The sequence below is a fragment of the Stegodyphus dumicola genome, chromosome 1 (assembly GCF_044657685.1).
Source record: "Stegodyphus dumicola isolate Sdum_Otavi_A_Nest chromosome 1, ASM4465768v1".
Classification (NCBI taxonomy): Eukaryota; Metazoa; Arthropoda; class Arachnida; order Araneae; family Eresidae; genus Stegodyphus; species Stegodyphus dumicola.
This window is the reverse complement of record NC_140768.1, coordinates 209,563,160-209,586,047: the sequence shown is the minus strand read 5'-3', so window position 1 is coordinate 209,586,047 and position 22,888 is coordinate 209,563,160. Positions and strand designations below refer to the sequence as shown.

The following is a 22,888-nucleotide window of genomic DNA, read 5'->3' as shown; positions in this document are numbered from 1 at the left end:
AAAACGCCCATGCAGCCAGCCCGTTCGCGGGATTCGAACCTCGGACCGAACTACCAGTGTTCAGCGACTTTACCGCTAGGCCGCTGGCTGATTATTTGATGAGAATACTGCAAGGTGACAAATAGTATCCTTAAACTAATTTACTGGTTTTAATACCTATTAGAAACGTGTATATATAAAATAGTTACTTGGCGTAACACCTTCACTTTAGAAAAATGGAATTTATTAAATATCTTACCTGCTCTTCAGCTATGGCAATAAAACTGTGAGCTTTGTAATTAATGTTATCTTCCTAAAAACAAAAAATACAGCATTAAAATATATTAATTAAACATTACCAAATGAAAAAATGACTTAAATAACTTCATATGATACATTATGACTCTGTACAGATTGATATAGAGAAGTTTTAGTGCTGTAGGCAAATCTTAAATTTCATGCCCTCATTCTGAAAAATGATAAAATGTCATTAATTTAAACAAAGGCAAGGAAAAGTTTGTTACATAAAATACAAATTTTTAAAAATGTGTTCAATGTAAAACAAAATGCTCGCAATAATATTAAGGAGCATTTAAAATAAATATGATTGCATTGTCAACACCTAATCTAGATAATCAGTAAATTCAAATGTTAAAATATCAGAAACAAAGTTTGGTTGCACGCTTTTCCATTGGAAATTCTATAAAATATTTAAATGTTTCTTAAGATTATTTTAAATTTACTAAATTCAGCATAAATACAGAATTTTAGAATTTACAAAATACTTCTATTTCGATTTTAATTAAACCCCTAATTATAAGTTGTAATTCAACTGTCTTTAACCACAATTATAATAACATAATATATTGGGCATTCTTTGTTCCATCAGATTAAACAACGCTATGAGTCTGAACCCCTGCCAAATTAAGCCCAGGGGTTCAACCCCTGTCCTCGCACCTTGGAGAGATTGGTGCCAACGCACCTGGAATAACACAGATTCCAGGGAGTCACTGGTCATCTATTTGCTACTTACCAATCACATGGGCTACATGTCGCCTAAGGACATTACCCAGAATAACAGGGGCACCACCTAAAGGCAGAACCCAGGACGCCACCCCGGGTTACTAGAGCCTTGATTTTTCGGATGTGTCAGACCCACAGGCCAACCAATAGGTGATTTTTCCAGGGCCTTTATAACTATTAGGTTCATAATTTGCATATCGCCACGGCCAAGACTGCCTAGGTACTACAAAGCTACTGGATAGATACAGCTAGTAGTTTTGCAGAGTTCTCTACATCGACCCCTGGGGAGGGAACAGTTATAATAAGTATATTTTAAAATAATTCAGTATAACAACCATGCTACAGTATTGCTATAATATGATTTAAATATTTTTTTGCATCATAACTGCAGTACATATATATATATATGGTAGTAGTACTGCTTTGGAGAAAACAACCATTCTATTCCATTGATTATTTTAAAATTTGGAATTAGGGAACAGAGGTCTTCTCATTTGTTTCTTCACACCCTTCATTCCTAGTATATCATACATAATAAGCTTTAGTTTCCCTTTCTCTGGTCACAGGTCACTGGTGATTTTGGTGAGATTTCATTAAACTGAAGCCATTTCTTAATGTTTTACTCTTTTTTTCATTGTTTAACATTTCTACTTTGAAACTTATTTTATTTCTTAAATTGAACAATCAGTAATAAACAGAACTTAAATTACTTGCACTGCTATTATGTGTTGCTAACAATTTCTTCAAATTAGTGAAATATGACCAGAAAAATACGGAAATTTCATAGTGCCAAGTGAAATAAACTATGTTATTACTCCTCCACACCCCCTCAAAACAAATGCTATAAAAAAGTTGACATTTTAAAATATAAGTAGCAGAAAAACAGGATACATACTTACTGTAAGTTCCTCATCTGAACACAAAGTATCAAAGCAGAATCCTTTAGGAGGCCAGTATACATTAGGCAAAACACCAGTAAACAAATCTGCTTTTTCACCTAATAGATGAAAATTTATTTCAATAAAACAAATACTTTTCAAAACATTTATTTTTCCCCAAACTGCATGTGATGGAATGAAGTATTCTTATATATTTTCTCAAAAAACATTACTTGAAGCAACAAATTTTAATTTGATATTAAACGTAAAAGGAGCAGACAATTAGGTATTTTTAAAGTGAACTTTTAACAAAAAGTGCAAAAGTAAAATAAAATAACTTTTTAATGCAAGAATGAAACAATAAAATATTTAAGCATAATATAATTCCTATAAAATAAAGGTAATAATACACATATACACAAAGTCCGTAATCCCGACTTCTATTATCTGATCTATAATCCGGACCCGCAGAGTATAAAGACTCCGTGTCCGGCCCTCAACACCACAAACTTACGCATGCGCTTTTAAAGGCCCGTTTCCACTACTGTGTATGCGTTGCGGTGCGTATGCGTTTCTCCAATCAGGGAGCGAATTCACTTTGATTGACATCTGCAATCCGGTCGGTGTGCGGTGATGGATGACATATGGATGGAGTTCAACAATGTTCAACTTCTATCTGTATGTCTACGGATGCGTTGGGGTCACGTGGTGAAAAAGGAGCAATAATGTGTAGTCACCAAAAATTAATGGCGGCAGAAGAGCAATGAACGCTCGCTTAGGAAAAGAACATTTTGATAAAAGAAACTTATTTCCGAATTAACATTATAGCGAGAAATCTGCGTGCTGAAAAAGATAGCAATCAGCTTAATTTAGTTAAAAAAAGATAAGAAAAACAAGATACTGCAACTACAGTACTTGTTCATTCAAGAAATTCAGTTCAAGAAAATCAGCGGCAAAAATTATAATTCCAAGTCCATGAAATAGGAAAATTTGTTCTGATAATCATTTCCTAGTTCTGCATACTCATTTAGCTTTAATGAAAATAAATGTCTGACTATATCAAACTGCTATAGCAAATTACATATGATTAAAAGATTTGCTATTTTTTCTCTTTTGAAACAGGTAAAAACTAAAAACGTTAATTATAAATTAAATTTGATAGCCTTTTAAATACTCCAGTTCATTGAAGAGTATGTTAAATTTGTATTTCCCTTTATAAATATATCTTTTTGGCTAACATACATTTGTAAGCACATGAAATATATTTTTAGCAGTCTGTTTAACTTCAATCGGAACGCAACTTTAAAATATAATGATTTTTGTAAAAAATGTACTAGAAGCTGAAGAACAAACTCTGGTGAATTTTTCAGACGATAGCACACTGAAATAGGACCAAAAAACTTAAGTTTTAAGAATTGATTTACTTGATGATGTATATAAGCCAAAACATGCATACGACTCACGTGCAGTCCTAGCTTAGTGGTAAAGCTCAGGGATTAGAAGGGCTAGGTCATTCCTTTGTTCGACTCCTCGCCGACGCGAGTCTCATTGAGGGGGGGGGAACCGGAAGTAATCTGACGTATCTCTGTTGCACCTGCTCTGATTTCGCGCCTTTAAAACTGTAGTTTCATTCAGTTGCGAGACGATTTTCTGGAGATCGCATATCCCAAATTAATTTTAATCATACATATTTGTTTTCTAATAATGCAAATATTTAAAATAATTTGTGTATATATAGTTTTAGTCAGTTTTCCTTTTAAATTCTATATTTAAAGTACCCTTTATGTAATATGGCTTCTTGTGCTGTAGCAACGTGCCGTAACACTTATAGAAATACGAAAGCAAGAGATATTGTATTTCATGCTTTCCCCAAGGACAATTTGCTTTTGACGAAAAAATGGATACATAAATGTCGAAGACAGGATTCTATTAATGTGAAAAACGCAAGAATTTGCAGCGAACATTTTCTGTGCAGTGATTATGAAGATGACATGAGAAATCGCTTGCTTGGATTGACGCAAAAGAAACTGTTGAAATGCAATGCTGTGCCGAAAGTAAATTTATCGTGTGCAGTAAACAAAATAACACCAAGAAATCGGAGACATTTGAAAAAACTAATGCAGAGTGCTTTTGAAAGACTACACGAATTAAGCCCAAAGAAAATTTATTTTGAGGCCGAGAACGAAATTGAAGCTGACAATAATAAATCAAATGTGAATGATTTTGAAATAAAACTCACAAGTGACAATGCCCTATGTGACAATATCCCTGAGTGCCCTAAGTGTAAAGATAAACAAGAATGTATTGATAATTTGAAGAACAAAATAATATCCTTAGAAAATTGTAATAAAATATTGAAAAATAGAGAAAAGAAAGATTTTAGAATGTTTGCTCAGTGACAAAGAAGGTGGACGACATCTAGAAAGAAATTTCTATCGGAAATTCAGAAATTAAAATCCCAAACAGCGAAATTTAGGAAAAAACAGAACACATCGGAGAATTTGGAAAAACGTCTAAAGCATATTTTTACAAAGACGCAGATTAACTCATTGCTAGAAAAGAAGGAAAAAATCCGGTGGACTAATGAAGATATTTCACGTTGCATTGTCATAAGAGCTCTGTCATCTAAAAGCTACGATTTTTGGAAAGAAAAAATGGGAATTCTTTTACCTAGCACTAGCACATTAAAGAGATGGTGCGCTAAATTTTCATGTAGTCCAGGAATTTAGAGTGATGTTCTTGCTGTAATGAAGGAAAGATGCCAATATTTGAATTCTGTAGAAAAAATATGCGTTCTCAGTTTCGACGAAATGCACATAGATTCTAAACTCTGCTAAGAATCTAAACTGGACCAAAATCGGTCCTTTTCAAAAAGTGCAGTTTGTTTTAATCAGAGGTCTCATTTCGCAGTGGAAACAACCAATATTTTTTGATTTTAACACTCCAATGAAGAAAGAACTTCTTTTTTCACTCATAAGACATATTCAATCATCTAGAGTAGAAGTGAAAGCAATAGTGTCTGATTTAGGAGGATCTACTACTTTGTGGAAAGAGTTACAGATTTCGATTAATAGTTCTCATTTTCCAAATCCAGTATTCTAAACGAAAAAAATATGGGTTTTTGCAGATTTAGCGCACTGCCTCAAATTACTGAGTGTTGGTGTATTTAATTATGACAAAGCACACTAGGGCTATCTGCCTAAGGGGAGGGATGCCTTCGTGGAGGACTTTCTAAGGGAAACTGGCTTGCATACACGTTACACATGGGGAAAACCACGAAAACGCCCATGCAGCCATCCCATTTGCGGGATTCGAACCTCGGAACGAACTACCAGTGTTCAGCGACTTTACCGCTCGGCCTCTGGTGGGCTCAAATTACTGAGAAACCACTTTTTAGATAAAGGATTTGTTTTAGAAGATGGAACTGTTTTAAATGTTGATATTATTAAAGAGAATTAAATTGTGTCACAAACTAAAACCAAATTATTTAATGGTCAAGGGAAACGAGAGACAAAAAGTAAGTATATATAATATGTTTTGATTTGAAATATTTCTAGATTGCATTTTAGAAGTTAATAGCGTAAAGCATATTTCAAATGAGAACTAATTCTGTCAAGTTATTGTTACAGTTATTTTTATTGTATCCTCTGTTATTATTGATTCGATTTTGTGCTAGCTTAGCATTCTAGATAAAATATATATAAAGTATAATATTAAAGTAATTGGCATAAGAAGACTTGCCCCCTTAACCCCCACTTTTGAAAAATTAAATAATTATTTTAGGTACTGTGAGTAAAGTTGTTTTGTCTAAATTAAGATAACAATCTTACATGTATTTATTTAAATGAAATATTGATGTAAGCCTAAGTTACAAAATTATTTTTAAAAAAAAATATGTATATGTTATTATAATGAATCGGGAGAAAAATATGCTAATGTAAAATTTACAATAAGGCTGAAACTCAAACTTAGATTAGCAGAAATTTTGCCATATATAACCATACACGTTTAAAACTATGCCAATTTAAGGTTGTTTTTTTGATTAATTTTAAATAGCTGTTATTATAGTTATTTTAGGAGTAGTACAGTTCTCTTAGTTAACATGCAGATAAAGAAATGATTAGAAACAAACAGGCATTTAAAGAAAAAAAAAATCCCTGCAAATAAAAAAAGGAACTTTATGCTAAGAGTAGCGCATTTTATCTATTATTTTAAAATTGAGTAAGTACTATTAAATTTTGTAATGTTCAGTGTAAAATGCATACTGCAATAACATTGTCTCTTCCAAAATATAGCTATCTTTCACACACAGCTCATTTTAAACGCTGATTCTTCAAATTTAAAACGCTAATTTCTATGTTGTCAATTGCATCTCCGCGCTCAGTGGCATCATTGCTACGTCATCACTCCTCACTGCCTGTTTCAGGGGGAAACGCTCTATGAGCTAGCCCTTCTCTTCAGTCCTGGGTAAAGCTGATGGCAACGATGATTATCTTTTGGAGTCGTGAGTTCAAATCCCGTACGCTTTTTGCACCCTGTCTGCAACTTTCTTAGCTTTTTATTCCAATTTGATCTAGATTCGTGTTTTATAATTTATTTCTATTATTATATGCATTAAATATATTGTTTTATTTATGCTCTTATTTATTTAAATTTTTCCCGCAAAAAAGTGAAAATTATATAATACTAATTTAAAGGATATCCTGTACATATATATTTGAATTTAACAAACATTCTCTATTCATAAAAAGCAAATTTAAAGTGAATTAAATTTAAATGAAATTTAATGCAAACAAAGAAATGATTAATTATTGCAGCGAACTAATCTACAATATCATTTAAATTCTGAGAGCATATGTAAATCAAGTGCAAGTATCAAAATCCATGAATAAATATATAATTCCAAAAAATTATTAATCCTAAAAAATTTATAAAAATCGTAAGTGAATAATGGGATAGATTATTAATCCTAAAAAAATTATAAAAAGGCATAAGTGAATAATAGGATAGATTATTAATCCTAAAAAAATTATAAAAATGCATAAGTGAATAATAGGATAGCTTATTAATCCTAAAAAATTTATAAAAATGCATAAATGAATAATAGGATAGATTTAATCCTAAAAAATTTATAAAAATGCATAAGTGAATAATAGGATAAATAAATTTTTGGAATTATATATTTATTCATGGATTTTGATACTTGCACATGATTTACATATGCTCTCAGAATTTAAATGATATTGTATATTAGTTCGCAGCAATAATTAATCATTTATTTGTTTGCATTAAATTTCATTTAAATTTAATTAACTTTAAATTTGCTTTTTATGAATAGAAAATGTTTGTTAAATTCAAATTTCATTCCTTGCAGCAATGGCGCAAGAGAATTATTTAAATTTAATTTATTTTGAAACCCTGCAGATATATATATATATTTTTGTTTCACATTTATGTGAATGTATATACATGTGCTCAGACTTTGGGATGTTTACGACTCTAAATTTTCATTCCAATTAACATGAGACAGTATTAATGCTCTAAACATTTTTAACAAAAAATTACCATAATAATTGCTTTTAAATTCAGTCCTCTCCAGCAGAAGCGCAGGAATTAATTAATCAAATATTTCCATTTTCTTTACCTAATGTGTGTATATATAAAGAGAAAAATCTTATTTTTATAACCTCTTTTATAAAAAGAGATATGAATTAAAAATGTTTAAATTAAAAATAATATTTTATGGATTATGCATAAAATATAACTGCCCATAGTGCATTTTAAAACAAACGAGATTTCTAATAAATTATCCAGCTATGACCCTGAAGTCAGTGGTATACAAGGATAGCAAATTTTGTGTGAATATTGTGAACCTTTCTTTACAGTTGCTCTGTACTTTTAAAGTACCAACTATTTTTTAATTACTAACTTTTTCATTTTATTTATTTATTTGTTTACTTTTTCACTAACAGTACATTTTAGTTTTAATAATATATATATATTATTTCATAATATTTAAGGCTTCTAGAAAGACATATTTTTTTTTTTAATTTACTTCAGCTTCTATGGAATTAGTGATGTTCATAATATGCATTATAACCTTACTTATCTAGAAATTGCTAGCGTACTTTACTTTCGCAGTTCATAAGCAGAAATAAAAATTTCCAATAACATGGAATTTAGTACACAAAACTTTTCTGCATTTTATGTCAGGATCTATATCAAATCCTAAACAAACAATACTCGCTTAAGCGGGAAAAATTCAGATGTTCAGCGTCGTAACTCGCGAACTGCTTGTTTGGCGCCAAAATATTACAGCGACACCTAGCGGCGGAAAATGAAAATATTTTACGGATACGCAGCAGTGGAAACGCTTGTACTGATGCCGTAGGCATGTCTTCAATTGATGCAACGTGTTCGTACGCAGTAGTGGAAACGAGCCTTTATGCGCTCGTCCGCTACGCATGCGTGTAAAGCGTTTACCCATGCACTCTTCCGATAGTGAAAGTGACAGAGAGCTTATTGAAAACAAAAAAATTTCGATTGACAAGTTAGTCGGTATTCTCAACACAGCAATTACAGGACTTGAACAGTGGAATTGAACAAGAAATGTGTATGTTTATAGAATTAAAGAGAAAGTATTAGCACAAAAAATGAAGCAACTTAAACAACATACATTGAAAGAAATGCTTAAGAAAATAAACAAATAAATTGTAAGCTTTTTTTTTTTTTTTTTTTTTTTTTTTTTGTAAATTTTGATACCCTTTAGATCATAATTGCTCTTTATTTCATAAATTACTGTTTCATATTTTTAATTGTATAATTTCTGCATGCCATCTTACCAGATTTAAATTGATGATCTATAATCTGAAAAAACCCCTAATCCGGAATTGCTGAAGTCCCGACGAGTCTGGATTATGGACTTTGTACTGTATTTCCTTTAAAAAAATCTCAAACAACATTTTAAATGCAAATATTATAGAAGTGTTGAAATGCAGATAGTATCATTTTAACAGAAAATTTTACTGATACATAACTTCTACATATGCAAGTAGTACCAGAATCCAAATTATTTTTATAAAGCATATTCCTGAAAAATAAATTTATTAACCTGTTTACAATAACTAACAGATATAAAAACATGATTTTATGATGCCTTTTGAAAAATCCTTCAAGAAAATAACAAAATCAAAATTCTAAGATTTATTAATTTGTATATAACTTTAATATGATTAAGTTAAAATTGTCAACTAAAATTCAAAATCCACCAGCCAATTTATAGGGTTTTCATTAAAAAAATTAATTTTCACTACATAATTTTACAGAATATAAATAGACTGCAAGCCATCAAAATTACAACACTATGAAAGAAGCAGTTAATTAGCATGAAATTTGCAAAACAGATACAGCATTGGTAGGTCATGCAAAATGATTAGTAGCATTTCAGTCATATCAAATAGTAAGGGCAAAAGGAAAAAACAGAAAACATCTTTTTCCTACAGGAATCGTAAAGAAAACCCATTCTCTCTTTATTTTGTGTTTTCTCCTTATTTCATTAGAATTGCAATGTATGTCTCATTTAAAGAAACAAAACATACAGAGGCATGTATTCAAATTTTATCAAGGAAAAATTACAGTGTATTGTGACTGTAGTTTATAACACTGCCCAAACTACTTGATTACATTAATCAAAATCAAATTTTTTTATGTGAATATAGAACTGATAGATAAATGAAGCACAAAGTAACATGCATGTTCACAGTGATCTCATCACACCAGCATCTGAAATAATAAATATCTTGTATGAAAGGTTAATATGGATTGTACACTCACATCACACACTCTAGCACAGAAAATATGGTAATCACATTTCAAGAAATTCTTGAAATATATATAGTGAGATGCATTCTTGAAGGTCACAAACTGTTTGCAAAGTAGCCATTGTTTGCTATCTTTAACAGTACAGAATGATCATCTGCAGTCATTATATTAACCTTGAACAATGCACACAAAAATGTGAATGGCATGACATCATCACCTCAAGCTTTTGCATGTAACATCATGATAAACATTTTCACAAATAGCAACTTTGACAGGAAGCTCTCATTGAAATCTTGCCTTATTTTAATTTGATTCAAAAGACATAATCAGTAGACAAGTTGTATAATCTTCACAGTTTCTCCCATGAATTAAATATCTTTTTTTTTTTTTTTTTTTTTTTCTTTAACATTAGAAATGGACAACAAATCTTCATTCAGAAAGTGACTATTACAGTAAAATGCACAGAAGGATTTCTAAATTTCCGAGGAAATGTGTTTTTATACACAAACATATATACACTAATAAATTTCAATAAATCCTTTAAATATTGAATAACAATTTTCTCTATATATAAACACACACACAAATTTACACATTTGCATACAGGATGGTTCAAACCTTTTGAGAAAATTTGCATCTCCTTGCACCAGAAGTATACTGGCTAACCACCAATGATGGTTAGTCTGATTACTGAGACCAAAACCTGCATATTGATGGTCACTGGCAGTCAGCCTATAGATAGGATGATGCAATAAATACAAATTTGATGACATCTTTCTCTATTTCTAATTCTCCTCAGCTTTGCAGAAAAGTTGAACAAATTACAAAAGCTGATCAAAAGCATGAATGCAGGCTTCATACCTTTGATTACCAAAATACCAGGCATTTCTCAAACAGTTGTAGCAGTAAAAAAAAATCCTGATAGTATGTTCTTCATTTGAATCAATGTGACTATCAAAAATGAAACTTTTAAATGCCTCTAGAGGAAAAACTCCAGACGTGGCATAGTAGGCAGTCATTCTGGCCAAGGAATGAGGCCATCCCCAAAAAAACCATTATCCTGAAAATGTTGCATCCAAGGTGTTCATCCACATTAAAATGGGGTAACATTTTATAATTTTGAAGCCATATATGTGTTTTAATGTTTGTGGAATTAAAATTCAATCATTCTGGTAAGACTTCCTGTAAAAAAATGTTTTCCACTCCATTTGGCTTGGCAAAGAAGATATGAACAAATTTAATGGTGAAGGATGATTCCAGTCCACACATTCATTGAGAAATAATACCAGTATCAATGTAAAAATGTGGTCTGCAGATTATAAGTTACTTATACATAATAATTATGGTAATTAGAAATTATGTTATATGCATTCGTCAATAAATTAGACATGTATATTGAAATTTGGGAAAGCTGGAGACTGCTGGAAAAGCATATTGCATAAAATTAATATGAAACTGATAAACTACAAGCATGTAATCATTTATTATGTAGTATGTGCCACACTTTCAAATGAGACAATTTATGGCAATAGAATTTTCTCCAAGTCTTACATTTGGGATGATCTCTAATTCTGCATAGAATTTCATGGTGTCCTTGCACCCCTTGGATATCCTGTATTCAGCTAGATGCTGACAAAAATATTATTATTTCTCACAGATACTCACAGATAATTATCCCAAAAATGTAATAATCTGACTTGCAACTCTGTACTCAAAATGACTGTCCCCCTTCTCCTGATTTGTTATACATCTCAATCCTCTAGAAATCCACGGTAGAAATGATAAGGACGACAAAAATCAGTTCTTACATGCCTTCACCAGAACATACCCTTTACTGTTACAGTGCTTGAATTACCCCTATGCATCATATAATGAAAAGTAGCTATACAGATTTGTTCTTTTTCTTCTAAAAGTTTTCTTGAAGAGTTTTGAATCACATCACATACATTATAGTGAAAGCCCAGAGTTGGCCACTTTTCAAAGCCAGCCAATCTCACCAGAGCCTGAAATATATAACAACTTAACCATCCCTTCAGGCTTTGGCCAGCTAGTGGAAATTAATTGGTCAGTTAAGTTAGTGCAAATTGGCCAAAATTCAAAATTACCTTTATTTTATTTTATTCTAATTATTTATTTTTATTTTTATTATTTCCATGAAAGTAGTGTTCTTGATAGATGAAATGTATATTTCCTATTCAATGATGTAATTTTCTAAAGCTATATTTTTGTCATTAGTATCATTGTTCGTACATAATTTGAAATCTTTATAATGATTTCTCAACACTGAAAAGCTAAGATTAACTAAATGATAAAATAAGTAAGGGAAAAAATACAGTAAGTAAACACGTGATGACTTCATCACTATGATGCTTTGGCATTAGAAACATCCCTAACAAAATCATAATTGTGGTATAAAATACTTACAGTTAGTTGTCATCAATTCTCTCAACTACCCACACCAAGTTACATACACTAATTGGCAAGTTATCGTCTCTTGTATTGTTCAACTATTAAAAAGACAGAACTCAAAAGTAAAATTTAATATAAACTCCATGACTTCTGGGTGTTGCAGCTAAAATGAAAACAAACTATATTTTTAGACTTCTCATCAACTTTACAACATCAGTTGCTTGCCAGTATGCTCTTGTTACAAAGCTAATGAGAAAATAAGATGATTACAAACATAAATCCTATATAAGTCTACCACAAACTTTTAGTTAAATGGAAATAGTCTAATTTTTCCCGCTGAACAAGATTCATCAAAACCTCAGCAGTTCTATCATTGTTCTGCAAGCAGTTTCCATGGCAAAGCAATAGAATTATAGAATTTCCAATCCTCACAACACTAAGGTTATATCCTCGTTTTAAACTATGCCACTTGCTGTATAATTTACACAAACTTCTCATCGGAAGGAGTATTATAATGAGACAATGAACATGTATAGAAACTAACATAAAATTTAAGTCATAAAATTCTGTTCAAAATTTCTTAATGGAATATTACATTTCAACATACTTATCACTCATGTAATTCAACAGTTAATTTAAATTTACTCTGCTATTTCACAGTGGTAATCTATGGGTCACAATCAGTATCCTTAAATTACTGTTGCCAAGCTCTTACCTTATCAGTAACCAGTTACTTTGATGATCATTTGTGTCTTTCAGTTTAATTTGATTTTAAATTACCTGTCTAAATTTACCACACTGCCTTACACAGGTGAAATAATGATATCAGTGACCATCAACATGTAGGTCATAAGGTATCATCAACCTTGGTAGATGCATGATTCTAATTTTAATTCAATTTAATTCTAATTTTAAAACAAAAACAAAATTAATTGCATCTCCTTGCACCAGAAGTCTACTGGCTAACCACCAAGGATGGTTAGTCTGATTACTGAGACCAAAACCTGCACATTGATGGTCACTGGCAGTCAGCCTATAGATAGGATGATGCAATAAATTTAAATAGCTTTCTAATTAAAATTAAAACAAAAGATATACATTCTCATCAAAGCTGTCAGTCACACATGACTTAGAGACTGACACTGATCTCAAATCAAAAGAGTAAGTAATGCAATAAATTTGGATAGATTTTGAATTTAAAATTAAACTGAAGCACACTAGTGCTTGTAAAACCTGCTGATCAGCAGTTCCATTACTGGTAACCCTTAGGTGCTAGCAATCAACTCCTAGGTCACTGGTGTGGGCCAGTGCAGTAGATTAGTTACAGTACTAAATCAAATCAAGCTGAATGACATTGATAAACGTCTAGAGTAAGGTTTCTTAAACGTTTTTCAGTCATGACCCCTTTTTATCACCAAGATTTTTTTGTGACCCCAGGACCCCATAATATTTACGAAAATTTTGTGGGACCTCATAAGTATTGTGCAAATCTGACACACAAATGAGTGAAACTGTCATTTTTTTCACTTGTACTGTAATATACTATCCTAGTTTTAGGTCATTAACTTTAATTTCTAATTTTAAGACATAGGACAATTTGAAAATTTTAAATAAATAGCAGACGAAATGACAGAGTCACGTGTAAAGCAAGTAAAATGAACGTTTATATTATAAAAAGAATGCGTCAAAACGTTTTCGTTTTTTCCTTTGTCTGTATTGTCTTATTTTTATCTATTTTCAGATACATTTGTGTAAAAGTATATGGTAATTGTAAAATTATTATAATAAGTTAAAGAAATATCGAAACTGCTAAAATTTTTGCCGACCCTCTGCTGCAGGTCTGCGACACCCAGTTTAAGAAACCCTGATCTAGAGCATTCACCACCATTGATCAATGATGGTCAGTCAACAATGTTGGGTGATGCAATGTTTGTTGCAGTGGTAATAGATACCAATGCAAATGGATGACAAGTACATAGCAGAATAACCTATGCAGGCAATGCTCAAAATTTTAAAAAGACTCTGCTAAGGATGTTTCTAACATCAAAATTAAATCATAGATCATTTTTAAGATAATTATGTGTTTTATCTACATAAAGCGAATTTTATTTGAGAATCATGTACTTCTTTTATCATTTATTTTCTCTTAAATTATCTTTTGTTTCATTTTAATTTATCTTATTTTTTTTCTAGCAAAGAAATTATTACATTTATAATTATATACTAATTTGGAAATTTAGTTTTTAAAAGCCTGACCATTGATTAGCACATAATTTTTCATCAGCTATGAAAATCAGTTTTGAGAAAAATCTCTAAAGACAAAATAATGATAATTTCCAACTTTGGCCAATTTAAGAAAGAGCCAGTAATAAGCCTGAAGTAATGATGAATTGTTGCATAGTTAACGTTTTGACTAGATCAGCTGCCCAAATCATGAAACATCAACTTTTCAGGCTTTGGCCATAATACATATATCTACCTTAGCAAACTATAAATATTAACAGCAAAATAACAGAGTGAAAGGAAATACAATGATTAAAGTGCTGTTGTTTTTAAAAATATTTCAAAAATTAGTTGTACAAATTATTATTTCCCTCAAGTTAATAATAGTTTATAAATATCAATAGTTAAAATATGATTAAATAGTGAGCAATAACTTGAAAAATTCCCTATATCTTATTAAATCTTGTCAATGTAGTAACATTAATTTATAGTGCAAAAAGTAAAACATGAAAAATTTCCTTAATAGCAGTAGAAAAGTACCTAAGCTTTCACTGGTTTCCCAAATAAATTCCATTGTTTTGCTTCTTTCTCGCCAAGCTTTGTCCTGGTAATGAAGGCGTCCAAGGAAAAGACCATCAAAACTCATCTTGAATTAAAAAATTATGTTAAAGACATGTGCAGTAAAAATAAAATGAACAAAAAGGAAATACCTTCAATTAAATTCATTGAGAAATTAATCATATCAAAAGTATTTAAACAAATCATTTAAATTTCATTTAAAATTAAATATTATTTAAAACTGCAGTTATATTGAAAATGTTAATCACTTAAGATAAAAATGCATTTAAAATACAGGATCCCTTTAAACCATCAACTCATTAATTAAAATAACCTGTCTGCAACCATACCAATAATGCTTTGTCTACTTTGTAGAGGAAAAGGCGATTCTGTCTTAAGTGATAGGAGTCACATTCTACAGAGATGGAGGAAGCACCTAGATGAGCTCTTGAATTCTGACTTGTATACAGGGAAAAGTGAAATAACAAACAGAAACCTAAGGTATTTTGATCTTGCTCCTCAATCTCTTTAAGAGATTAATTATGCTATAAAGGTATTAAAAAACAGTAAATCTCCTGGGCCAGATAGTATTCCTTTAGAACTATTAAAAGCTGCAAAACTAGTTACATTCTACTATTCAAAGAATTAATTCAACTTATCTGGGATTATGAGACACTCCCAACAAAACGGAAACTTAGTACTGTCTGTCTGATGCACGAAAAGGAAGATGTGCTAAATTACAGTAATTATAGACGAATTAGTCTTCTTTATACATCCTATAAAATTCTTTCAACTTTCTTTTTAATAGATTCTTACCTAACGTTGATAATGCAATCAGTGATTATCAATGCGGCTTTATGAAAAGAAGATCAACTATTGAGCAGATTTTCAACATAAGACAGATTTCTGAAAAGTGCAGAGAATTTGGAATCAATACACACAATCTTTTTATTGATTTCAGAACTGTGTATGATTGCATTAATATGGCATTACTTATACAGGCCATGTGTTAACTTAATATTACATAAAAAATTGTTTCACTTTTGGCTTTGACTCTTAAGGAAACCAAGATACAAATTAATTTACAAGGTGATCTTACAGAACAACTTGAGTTCAAGAATGGAGTGAGACAGGAAGATGCCAATACTAGAGGAAATATATAAGACTATTCAATTACTGGCTTATGCAGATGATATTTGTATTGTTGCCTGTACTGTTTCTGCTCTTAAACAGACATTCATGGCATCGGAAAAAGTGCAAAAAAGGTTTAACCTATTAACGAAACTAAAACTAAATACAGGTCTTGTTTAAAACCTGACTTACCACTTAGTCATTTAGAAGTTAGTTGCTACAGATTTGAAAAAGTTAACAGTTTCACTTACCTGGGAGCGGAGATGAATTGTACAACTTCTGAAATAGTTAAAAGAACCTCTGTTGCAAACAGAAGTTTCATAGCCTGAAGGGCTATTTAAAATCCAGCTTTCTCAAGTTAATAACTAAATTACTTCTTTACAAGAGTCTTATAAAATCTGTTCAGACTTGTGTGTTGGAAGCTTAGGCACTGATTTTACATGATGAGAAAGCTTTGGGAATTTCTGAGAAAAGGATTTTGCACTGCATAATTGGTGGGGGTCCATGTGAATAGATCATGGAGAAGATCTAAATTAGAGCTATATAAAATCTATACACAATCTGATGCAGTAAAATGCTTCAAACTACAAAGACTTAAATGGGCTGGTCATATGGCCAGAATGCATGAAGATCAGTGTTGTAAGAAAATCTTTTTGGCAAAACCCATAGGAATCAGACCTCACAGAAGATCCCCTAGTGACATGGCTCGATTGTGTTGAAAATGACTTAAATATTCTAAAGCTCAAAAACTTGAAAATAGTTTCCAAAAGCAGAGATGCCTGGAGGAGACTTCTGGAGAAGGCCAGGGCTCACCTTGGGCTTTCAAGCCAATGAAGAAGAAATGCTTTGTCTAGCAAGAGATGTCTTAAGATTTGGGATATATAAAACTGTTATTTAGCAAGAATGCAAATACATAAAACATATGTATATACTAATTAAAAAATTTAAAAAACAAACTTGCATGTTATCTCATCGACTGCAAAATGTGGCTATTATCAAACTATAAAAGATGGTGGAGATTCAGCCAAAGTTACAACAATCATTCCTGATGAATTCTGAAGCAACTGATGCCTCTTTATTTAATAAACAATGAGTATTTGACTGGCTTCCTTTTTTTGCTCTTTAAAAAGACTTTTATCAATTTCTATTGTTTGGCTGAGACCTCTGATTTTATTGGAAGCTCTGGTTAATAAGCCCCTTTTTACTTCTACGAAGTAAAGGAAGTATTGTAATCGCAAAATTTTTTGGATATCATATTTCAATGAAATTATCCATTTTAAGAGATTTTCTTCATGATGTCTGTGCATATGTATGTACGTATGGAAGAGCCATTACATTATGACCACCCTCCATCTATAACAATGGGCTCACCCAGGAACAAAACCACTGCACGTGTGTGTCACTGATGTTGGAATATATAAAGCAGCTATGCATTGTCTTTCCAAACATAGCACGATTAGTGACATAATGGGCATAGAAACTGATTTATCAGATTTCGATAAAAATCAAATCATTATGGCTCGGTGACTCAGAACATCAATATCAGAAATAGCAAGTTTAGTGGGCTGTTCACATAAAGTTGTTGTGAGCACATATCGAAAGTGGTGTATGGATTGTGAAACGACAAGTCACCGACCAGCAGTGTGTTGTCGATGAAACATTGATTCCAGAGGAGAGAAGAGAATGCTATGCATTGTTCACTGTGACAAGATTTACAACAGCCAAAATCACCACCTATAACAGTGGCGCCCCAGACAGCATTTGTCAACATATTGTGCAGTGTACATTGCTGCCTATGGGCCTATGCAGCCGGAGGCCGAAGCATGTCCCTGCACTGATGGCATGTCATCGGCAGCTGCATCTGCAATGGGCCAAGAAACATCGGTATTGGATATTAGAAGAATGGAAAAAGTTGCATGGCCTGCTGAATCACATTTTCTGGTCCATCACATTGACGGGCGTGTGACGGGGTGGTGGTGATGGTGGTATTATGGTGTAGGCGGAAGTTTTCATGGAGCACATTAGGACCCATAATCCCCACAGTACAGTCCCTGATGTTTGTGCACTACATGAAAATCATTGCAGGCCAGGTTTACTTATTCATGACAATAGTATTTCTGGCGGGCGATGGTGTTTACCAACAGGATAATGCACCATGTCATAAGGGTCAAATCGTCAGGGATTGGTTTGAGAAACATTCCAGTGACTTTAAGGTCATGCCTTGGCCTCCAAATTCACCTGGCATTAATCCAATAGAGCATTTGTGGTCTCCCCTGGAAATCCAAATTCATGCTGCCATGCTACCCCCTCACAATGTGCAGTAATTGCAGAACCAGTTGGTCAGCACTTGATACCAGATACCTGAGACTACCTATCAGCATCTTATGGAGTCAGTGCCACGCCAGGTGCTGGCAGTTTTGAGGGCTAAAGGAGGTCCTACATGTTATTAACAGGGTGGTCATAATGCAATGGTCCTTCAGTGTGTATAAATATACTGACTCTGTTAGAGAATAATAGAAAAAAGAGAAAAGGAACAGGGCAAACAGTGTATAAAGTAAAAAGCTGATTTTAATTTTAAAAAATTATAAAAATTAATACCTAGATGAATTTCAGCTTTTAATTGATTGAAAGAGAATAAAATTAAAACAACTGTAGACTATTATATCATGAATATTCAACGTTAAGATTACCTGAGAAAATAACGAAGCCTGTTCTTTAGAATGACCAAATGTGTCTATCTGCCATCCGACTTTAGTTCTTCCACATGTTCCAAATGTTTCATTCAGCCATCGCAATCCAATAGTCATTTGATCAATGATAGCCAAATAATGTGTTGTGGCTTCATCATTCATACTCCATCCACCACTAATAAATTCCAAACGTCCTAAATTTATACAAAATGAGAAAAATATTGTATGTAAAAGCAACATTTTAGATCACTCGTTAAAACAGTTGACAAGGAAATAGAAACTAAGACTGAATGTTAAAGGAAATACTCAATTATAATTAAAAGTGAAAACAGAATAAGCAGATTTGCTTGTTTTATTTTCGCTTTTAACAAAGTCATTTCTTGAAATCTGTGTTTTACACAAAGCTGTCATAAAAAAAGCGCTGCAACTGTGTAATGCTCAAATAAATCCCAGAAAAAAAGAAACAGGATGAACAGCTGAAAAATGTTAAAGAAAAATGGTTGGTTTTCTGGGCATATATGTATGTTACTGAATTATTGTATAAATTTCAAGAAAATATTTTATTATAAATAAAAATAAAACAGCTACACAAAATATTCAGCAGGACTTTTCAATTTTATTTGCATTGTTTTTCTAACCCTTTCACATGAACCTGAAAGACTGAAAAGCAAGAAAAGCGATGAAATTTTTTAACAGAAAGAAAAATGATGTGAACTTATTGTGGCTGAGGAACAACCATTGCATCTGTCACTTTGGGCACTTTAAGTGAAATTACAAGTTTGTCCACCTCAATTCTTGGTTTGAAGGAGAATTCCCCATAGGATGGTTACAAGAGTATCAAACTCCTCTTTCCCTACTACTAACAGAAGTTTCTGCTTGATAGTATTTTAGGTGCTGTCCTGCTTCAAAATCCCCTACACTTACAATATTCAAGCTTGTTCGATTAATCAGAACTAAGGCCCAAGGATATGGTAGATACCTCCCTTACCACAATGCCCACAGGGTGACTAGTTACACAAAGAATATATGGAAAAAAAAAAAAAAAAAAATTGGAAACTTTCAGATTTTACATTACATCCAAAGGGTCATTTTTACAAACATTTTGTATGTTACCTTTACTTGTTAAATATCATGTTCTTCACACTTAAACCATAAAATTCAGTTCAACAGCAATATCACAAAATAATTTTTAAATGGTCAGATCTTTAGAATTTCCGGTACAGAATCTCGTGCGCTGGAGATAAAAATGTTTGCTACAAATGTTTGCCTCAAAGCTACAAACTTTCTGCGCATGCGCAAACGTGCATATGCGTTTACGCATGCGCATAATATGTTTACGCTTGTGCGTTTAATGTATAACGGATGGTATAAGATAAGCTAAAATTATCTAATTATCTATTTCAGTTAATGTTGCAGATTGCATTGTTCCTTAATCTTCTAATTGGATCCGGCTTATTATTTTTTGCAGACTGTTAGAGCAATTTTATAAAAGTAAGCTTGAACTTTCGATTATGTCAAAAAGAATTTGCTATTCTGGAGCTGCCAAAGGATCTACAAAGCGAAAGCATGTTTCGATGTCCATCAAACAAAAAGTGGAATTTCTGCAAAAAATGGATAAAGGCATATCCTTTGTTTCTCTAACCATTCCGAAATCTGTTTATCAATTTCACGCTGCTCTTCGGAGGGGGGAGGACGTCGCGGCGCACAATGAACTGGAAGTTCATCTGTCAGCACTATCCTTATCTTCAGGGCAGATGTTTTTATTTTATTTGGCTTATAATTCCTTACTAAATGTAGTATTTCATCTTGATGTACTCCGTCTTTGATATGATTTAAATCAAATTCCTCGTCATTACAAATTTCACAAATACACATCAAATAGTTTTCTGGTTGCAATTTGCTAATTTCTACTATGCGTAATGTATACTTTACGCATGCACGCGTTGAAAGAAATGTTTAATAAAGTAAACAAATAAATATTAAGCTTTTTTTTTTTTTTTTTTTTTTTGTAAATTTTGATACCCTTTAGATCATAATTGCTCTTTATTTCATAAATTATGGATTCATATTTTTAATTTTATAATTTCTGCATGCCATCTTTCCCAGGACTTAGAAGAGAAGGGCTAGCTCATAGAGCTTTTCCCCCTGAAGCAGAAAGTGAGAAGTGATGACGTAGCCATGATGACACTGAGCGCGCCAATATAATTCACAGCTTGGAAATTAGCGTTTTTTAACCAGCGTTTAAAATGAGTTGAGTGTGAAAAATAGTTATAATTTGGAAGAGGCAATGTTACTGCTTTATGCATTTTAGACTGAACCATTAAAAAATTTAATAATGCTTATACTCAATTTTAAAATAATAGATAAAATGTGCTACTCTTTTAACATAAAGTTCCGTGTTTTTTTTTTTTTTATTATTTGCAGGTTTTTTTTATTTAATGCACGTTTATTTCTAATCATTTCTTTATTTGCATGCTAACTGAGAGAATTTTTATACTGCTTCTAAGATAACTATAATAGCAGCTATTTAAATTTACTCAAAAAACAACTTTACATTGACATAGGTTTAAACATATATGGCAACATTTCTGCTAACCTACGTTTGATTTTTTGCCTAATTGTAAATTTTACATTGTTATAATTCTCTTCCGATTCAATATAATAGATATTTTTTAAATAATTTTGTAATTTATACTTATATTTATATTACAATTAAATAAATGTATATAAGATTGTTACCTTAATTTTGACAAAATAGCTTTATTCAGAGTACCTAAAACAGTTATTTAATTTTTCAAAAGTGTGAGTAAAGGAAGCAGGTCTTTTTATGCCAATTACTTTGATGTTTTATACTATTATATTTTATCTAGAGTGCTAATCTAGCACAAAATCTAATCAATAATTAGTTACAAAGGATACAATAAGAATAACTTTAACAAGTACTTAACAAAATTAGTTTGTTAAATACTTGTTATTCTCGTTGGTACCACTTTGGTACTATTCATAATACCGAAGATATTATCGATTAACTCATAGAAGTCAGATGCTTTCTGATTTCCTGTGGGGTAGAGTATACCTTTTGGGGTACTTTTTGAAAATAATGTTTTCTCTGGAGCGACTTTTTGTCTCTCGTTTCAATTGACCATTAAATAATTTGGTTTTAGTTTGTGACACAATTTGATTTCTTCTCAATCTCTGTTTAAAACCTCTTTAATAATATCAAAATTTAAAACAGTTACATCTTCTAAAACAAATCCTCTATCTAAAACGCGGTTTCTCAGTAATTTGAGGCAGAGCACGAAATGAGACCTCTGATTAAAATAAACTGCACATTTTGAAAAGAACCAACTTAGTCCAGTTTAGAGTCATAGCAGAGTTTTCAATCTATATGCATTTCGTCAAAACTGAGAACACATATTTTTTTCTACAGAATACAAATATTCGCCTCTTTCCTTCTTTAGAGTAAGAACATTACTTTGAATTCTTGGACCACACTAAAATTTAGAAAACACTAAAAAATAAAATAAAGACCATTTCTTTAATTTAATAATACTAGGTAAAGATATTCCAATTTTTTTCTTAATTTTTTTTCTTTCCAAATATCATAACTTTAAGATGACAGAGCTCTTATGATAATGCAACGTGAAATATTTTTACTAGTCCACCTGATTTTTTTCTTCTTTTTCAGTACTAATGCATTAATCTGCGTCTTTATAAAAATAGGCTTTAGACATTTTTCCAAATTCTCCGATTGGTGCTCCCCCCCCTAATTTCGCTATTTGAGATTTTAATTTCTGATACCAATTTCTGTCTAGATGTCGTTCACCTTCTTTGTCGCTGAACAAACATTCTAAAATTTTTCTTTTCTCTATTTTTCAATACTTTAATACAATTTTCTAAGGATATTATTTTGTTCTTCAAATTATCAATGCATTCTTGTTTATCCTTAAACATTCAGAATGATCTACATTTTCATTTGTGAGTTTTATTTCAAAATCATTAAAATTTGATTTATTATTATCATCATCAATTTCGATTTATTATTGTCATCATAATTTACTTTCGGCACAGCATTCCATTTCAACAGTTTCTTTTTGTGGCTATCCAAACAAGCGATTTTTCATATCATCTTCATAAACACTGCATAGAAAATGTTCGCTGCAGATTTTTCCGCTC

At 31.6% G+C, this 22,888-nt stretch overlaps 1 protein-coding gene across 4 annotated transcripts in view; it reads right to left on the bottom strand.

Moving 5' to 3' along the window:
* Positions 1 to 22,888, bottom strand: part of LOC118203292 (lysosomal alpha-mannosidase-like) — a 261,846-nt gene that overhangs the window by 92,959 nt on the left and 145,999 nt on the right. For all 4 annotated transcript variants that reach the window (XM_085825125.1, XM_085825130.1, XM_085825133.1 and 1 more), the window contains 4 exons: positions 18,713 to 18,906; positions 14,874 to 14,979; positions 1,902 to 1,999; positions 239 to 292 (listed from right to left, as the gene is read on the bottom strand). In XM_085825125.1, the coding sequence (XP_085681251.1) occupies positions 239 to 292; positions 1,902 to 1,999; positions 14,874 to 14,979; positions 18,713 to 18,906 (452 nt within the window). The remainder of the gene's footprint in view (positions 1 to 238; positions 293 to 1,901; positions 2,000 to 14,873; positions 14,980 to 18,712; positions 18,907 to 22,888) is intronic.